General features: G+C 37.9%; 1 protein-coding gene across 1 annotated transcript in view; it reads right to left on the reverse strand.

The window, feature by feature from the left end:
* Positions 1-6,337, reverse strand: part of LOC107704841 (phosphatase and actin regulator 4B-like) — a 38,076-nt gene that overhangs the window by 12,315 nt on the left and 19,424 nt on the right. The window contains exons 5-6 of the mRNA XM_016507863.1: positions 4,619-5,023; positions 1,268-1,399 (exon numbers count right to left, since the gene is read on the reverse strand). Of these exons, the coding sequence (XP_016363349.1) occupies positions 1,268-1,399; positions 4,619-5,023 (537 nt within the window). The remainder of the gene's footprint in view (positions 1-1,267; positions 1,400-4,618; positions 5,024-6,337) is intronic.

The raw sequence follows: 6,337 nt of genomic DNA on the forward strand, positions 1-6,337 counted from the left end.
TATAAATAAAATAATAAATATCACACAAAATTACAAAAACAAACTAAAATTAAAAGTGAAATGATTAAAACTAAAACTGAATTCTAAATTAAAACTAAATAGAAGTAAAAACTAAAACTATAAAAAAAATAAAAAAAAATAAAAATAAAAAGCCCCCTAATTCTAAATATCAATAAATATTATAATATATAAATAATACTAAAATAACACGGCACAAAAGAAAATTAGTGACAAATGCCTTACATTTTCATCCGTTACATAACGTTACTACTATATGATTTTAGAAGTCATACGGACTTCATTTATGATACTTTTAAAGTCCTTTTGTATAATTATTGAAGATTGAAAACTCAATGTAACTGCATTGTAAAAAGCATTCAGTACAGAAAAAGTTTCATAAAATACATAATCATACAGTTTTATAATGGCATGAAGGGATGAGTAAATTACTGAAATTTCATTTTTGATTAACAGAAACTTCATAGTTTTCACATTTCAAATAAGTGATATATTAGTAGAATCAAATGGCTCCCATCCCAACTCGCCAACAACATCACCGAAGACCAACTAATTCTTACAGAGCAAGTTCATTTACAAAAAGCCATGTGACTGCTAAATCGATGCATTCCGAAGCCCTTGTCACATGACTTAGATGATTTGTTATACGGAACTGCCAAAGACATGGTGTAAGTACAATGAAGTACAGCGGCCAAACATTATTTCTGTGAAGGAAGCATAAATTAAGCTAAACATGCTTTGGATTAGCCTAGCTGCCTCTCTACGAATCAAATGCATGAATTTCAGCCCTAAATCAAAGCAACCCGCAGGCTTTCAGCATGTGATGAGGTGGACTGGATTCATTCCTCGTTCTCTAATCTCACAGCTGCTTGTGGAGCAACTGTTGCCTGGAGTAGTTTATACGAACGTATGCTAGCATCTGCTTTGGCATGATAGGGCATTTCCAGCAGCGGTGGCTAAGATCGGCTCAATTCCACAGGGGGTCTTCTAGCCGTTTAAACACCTGTTAATAATGTGCCAACGTGCTGCACGCTTGTGACAGCTTTAATGCCCGAAACATGCAGTTTTGTACTTGAGAATGAGAGTGAGAGAGAAAGAGTAGAGCCGAAGCAGCAAGGGGGCGCGTTAGTCCCACGCTCAGGTGGTGCACTAAAGGCATGCTTTGCTGAGAGTGAGAAAGATGAGGCTAGCGCACACGGCAGCAGATGAAGGACGCAGCTTTGGCGACAGGCCCGGCCTCGACGTTTACCTGTGCGCATGCCTCCTGCCCGCCGACAGAGGTAGACAGGCAGGGACAGGTAGACGTCATGGTCACCCTCACGCTTCCAACAGGACCAGTAGAGGGGGAAATCGCTGCCGTCACCCCCATGCAGGGTGGAGGCTGGCGGGGGACAAAAACACACAGTCCCCGGGTGTCAAACAAACGCATATCTTCACAAAGCAAGGACGACTTATTCCTCTAAATGACTGGAAACATCACGCCAGTGTGCATGACGGAGACACTACACACAGAAGGTTTTTAAAGTCAACGTGAAATCAAAATTGACCCCATTTATTGTCTTAATGCACATTCCTGGTGTTATTGTGATTCATTCATTAGGCTAATCTAAAGAAAAACGAGATCCTGATTTCTAAACAAATTATTACATGAAAAACTTTCTTTTTTTTTGGTGACATCACTTTGGCCAAGTGTTATCCACTTGTTAAGTCTGACTTCACGGTTCCCATAAATGGCTGAAATCATATTCTCAATAGAAACAGGCTTGAACTGGGAAATAGCATTTGTCATGAATTAACAAGAGGACTGGACAACATTAGCCAAAAGCCAAATAGATAGCTATTTGTTCTATACATTCATCAACCTTTTGGGCATTTAACAAAATTTGTCTAGTTTTAAAATAGAACCAATTCCTTGTTTTTTTTGTCATTTTAATTATTACTTGTTAAAGGGGTCACGAACTGCCTTTTTATTAATAATCTGGTACTGTTCTCTGAGGGCCACTTATAATGTTATCAAGATTTTTACATCAAAAAACCTCAAGTTAAAAGTAATAGGCTATTTTCTATCCTATTTTGACCCCCCTCATCAGAACACTCTGTTTGAATAGGTGTGGTGGATTGTAAACTCGGAAGTAAACACCTACTGCTATGATTGGCTGACAGTTGTGTATGTTTGACAGCCTACATCCATCACAGATGAAAAATAAAGTTCATTCACTCTTTCCCAATGTTGGGATCAGAAGGAAGGCAATGCAAAGACTGTGTTTTTCCACAGGTTGGCACTGCGCAGCATCTTGTTGTCTTCGGAGCCATCTTTATCGTTTGGTTTCTGCGTAGAGCTGCACTTGCCATTTACCTACTATGTGCACAAATCAGTGGGCGGGGCTAAACAGGCAGTGATGTAGAAGCAGGCATTGATCTTCTTCTGCGGAGGCGGTGTTTAGCCACACTATTACATCACAAAGTGGCACATTCAACAACCTGTCATTTTGGCAGACTGGCTTCAATATAAGCTGTTTCTAGACTGAAGAGAAAGTTTTGAGTTCTGAAACTTACAGAATGTTTTTATAGCACAATGACCTCATATATGTCAAAAGATCAAAGGACTTTAGATTGTTTCAGTTCATGACTCCTTTAAATTTTCTGTTTCACTTGGAAATACATCACATTATGAAATCAAAATGGGTTGCAAATGGCAATTCATGTTGACTTTAAATGAATATGAGAGATAAACAACCAGCTAAAGCCATAGATATGAATACCCAGATGATCAAAATATGTCAACAGCACCACTATCTTCAACATGTTAGGTTGCGCTAACTAACAACTGTCATTATACCAACAAAAATGGTATGCCACAGCACTGTGCAACCAACCATGATATAGTTACTAACACAAATGGTGTCAGCAAGACCTATGTACAAAGTCTACTCTTATAATGCAGCAGAGCTACAGTCTGGTGGCTGCAGTTCAACAAAAAGATCTGGACCGTTCCAGTGTACTGTGACTCAGCACATTGTTTATAAGCAGTAAAACAACACACAAGTGAGATGTACAGCTCTGCCTTTCAGAAGCACTGACTGACACACGCTTATTGACTGCTTTCCAAATGGACAGCAGGAGGCAGTGTGGAGATTTAATGTTTGAGACACAATGTTTAGACATTTCAAACCATGAAAAGCTTGATGCTTTGGCGTAAAGAAAGGTTTAATAATTTACTCTGTGCCTACAGACAAATCACAGCCTGCTGATTTTCAATTTAGCAGGACTGTTGTTTTATACTGCTGTAATATACCATTCCTAAATTAAACTGAATATATTGATTATATTTCATATTTTAAGTCAAGCACTAATAAATTATATTCAACAGATACTGATATCAGCAGGATGAAATTTTGCATGCGGTTATAAGGAGCACTTCTCATTTGATTTAACAAGCACATTTAAATGGACAAATTCTCCTAAATAAGAAAGAGTTCCCATTAAATTGGAACAAACATGCATATTGTTTTTCTGCAATAATCAGGGACAAATTACAAATCCAAGATTACAGCATAAATGAAAACATTGTCTTTAGTACTAACTCAGAATCTCACAATCAAAGACTATTATCAAGTTGATCAGCTTAAGGGTCAGAACCCCAAAAGAAAAAAAAATTTGCTCAGCAAGCAGAGAACGGCAGAAATGTATTAAATACATGGCTGAGTTCTCATGATGTACGACATGACACACATGTACGTGGATTTAATGCAATTAACACAACAAATCATGTTTCTTTTTTGGCACCACTGCATGTCACACATGCTTAGAAAATATATTAAAGAAAAACAGACATAGGACTCTTGGTAAAATTGCTCTAACAATCATATAAGCATCAGTGTGGTCTCTTTATGAGATGCTGTAGTGTGTGCCTATGAGCAAGAGCAGCAGGGTTGCTTTCAATATTAGTTAGAATATTTTACAAATCTCTCAAACTACACCAATACACAGTTACAAACAGACAGAAATTATTAATACTGCAATCTTTATGTATTAAAGGATTTTCTTGCTATACAAGTTGTCACAGTATCTAACAGTTGAAGTGTGAAAGCATTTGAATATTACTGAAATTCTCATTTTAATTCTAAGCTGTTTTGACTTCCCTCACTGAGCATTTTACTAATTTCCTCATTTGCACCATTACAAGTTTGCCTAAAACAGCTGCACAGCATTTTCACCTTTTCACTTTTACCAACCAAATGTTTCCACTGCTGATCAGTTGTTCCTGTTTAGAAAAGGGATTTTTTAATATATCTTTTACACACTAAAATATTTTAGAATTTATACATATATAAATAAACATCATAAATCTAAGTATTATATCATATAAGTAGTAATAAAAATACTTAAATTTTAATGCCATAAGATGAGTCATCTGTGGTGATCTGCAATGTCCTTACCACACAAATCTACACCCATGCCTGTGCATTTAATAGGGAGAATTAAATATCACAATTTTATCAGTGAGCTCACATGAGGAAGCAAATTAATTGTGTCTAGTAATTTCACTGACTTTTATAGGGGTCATGTTATCTTGTATGACATATTTGTGACCACTCACCCAACATGGCAGGGTGGTTGCTACGGTTGATTGGCTTGGGTGGAGGGAGAGGGGGCTGTTTGGTGGGCTGGGCTGGGACATTGCCCATAGAGGATGGTGCTGAAGAGGTGGTAAGGGGAGCGCTGCTGGAGGCCTGTGTGTTGGCGCCTGCCGAGGATACGTTTCGTAGTGGTTTTCCAGCCGTGCTGACAGCTGAGGAGGAGGAGGAGTTGGAGGAGGCAGAGGAAGAAGAGAAAGCAGCTGCGGGGTTGTGGACAGGGGTGCGGGGCAAGCTATCAGCACCAGGTTCCGGGGTGGAAGTCATCAACCATTTGGGGGGCATGACGGACTGCTTGGGGGGCAGAGGCTCTCGCAGTGTGTCCCTCAAAACCTCTGAGTTAGGAACGTATTGACTGCTGTCTGATTCTGTAAGGGAATACATAATATTCAGAAAAACAAATTAAAATGTTTATTTTTTGTCATGCTTAGTTTGAGCCTCATAATAACTCTGAATAATAACTGATCTGAAATTAGTGTTGTTTAATACTTCTAAGTTTAAATTTCACAGTGGAACTGCTTCAAATAAACTGACAGAAAAATCTGATTCAGTGAATCAAATACATCACAGTGTTGTTATTGTAAACTAAAACTAAAACCTAAACTATAAAACATAGTATAATAATTTTAGTTTATTAAAAATAAAGTTGGACATTTAAAGATTTAAATACTTAACCTGAAAATTAGTCATGCTGACTTGGCAACTAACTGAAATTAAATGTGCAATCAGCAAAATTACTACAACTAAAACTGAAACACAAATAAATTAAAATTGAAATATTTAAAAACAAAAACTAATAAAATGATGAAAGAACATGAGAAAATAAGTAAAATAAAAAAAAAGAAAGCTAATTAAAAATGTGAATAAATACCATAATAGTATTAGGGCTGCTGCAATAGACGGTGTTGACGGCTGTATCACTTGCCCACCGCGGCACCGACCCCACCGTCATTTAGATTTTTTTATAGTAATAAAAATCATTTAGTTCAGTTAGAGAACATGCACTACAATTAAAACTGAACGCGGCTGCTCAATGCAGCGTGCCGAACGACAGTCGCCTCACAGATCAGATTTAATTTATCACGTGAGGAGAAGCTGACAAGAAGAGTGAGGCGAGAGACAGACGAGATGATGGCAGAAGAGTTTCAAAACGACATGCAAAAGCACCTGTTTTAAAAATATTTTGGATTTTGAAATCCTGTTGACTTCTGCCATTTATCTAAGGTGATGTAGCGTCTGGACCAATCAGACACACAATTTTTTTTTATATTTAACAAATACTCCGTAACACCCCTCAATCAACAAGACAACTATGAGGGCTCAATGGACCCTTCCCCCGAAATGCAGCTAACGCCTCAAAAAGGCAGAACAGGCCTTTGGTTCCATGGCAACCAATGCCGATAACACTAGTTCTATTGCTCAAAGGAATGCGGGCAGAGCAACTCTCAATTAATTTACCCTTAGGAAAGACACACAATGCCCATAAAAATGGACTCTTCTCTAACCCTTCCCCCGAAATGCAGCTAACGCCTCAAAAAGGCAGAACAGGCCTTTGGTTCCATGGCAACCAATGCCGATAACACTAGTTCTATTGCTCAAAGGAATGCGGGCAGAGCAACTCTCAATTAATTTACCCTTAGGAAAGACACACAATGCCCATAAAAATGGACTCTTCTCTAATT

Source organism: Sinocyclocheilus anshuiensis, unplaced genomic scaffold (genome assembly GCF_001515605.1).
Source record: "Sinocyclocheilus anshuiensis isolate Anshui unplaced genomic scaffold, SAMN03320099.WGS_v1.1 scaffold702, whole genome shotgun sequence".
Taxonomy (NCBI): domain Eukaryota; kingdom Metazoa; phylum Chordata; class Actinopteri; order Cypriniformes; family Cyprinidae; genus Sinocyclocheilus; species Sinocyclocheilus anshuiensis.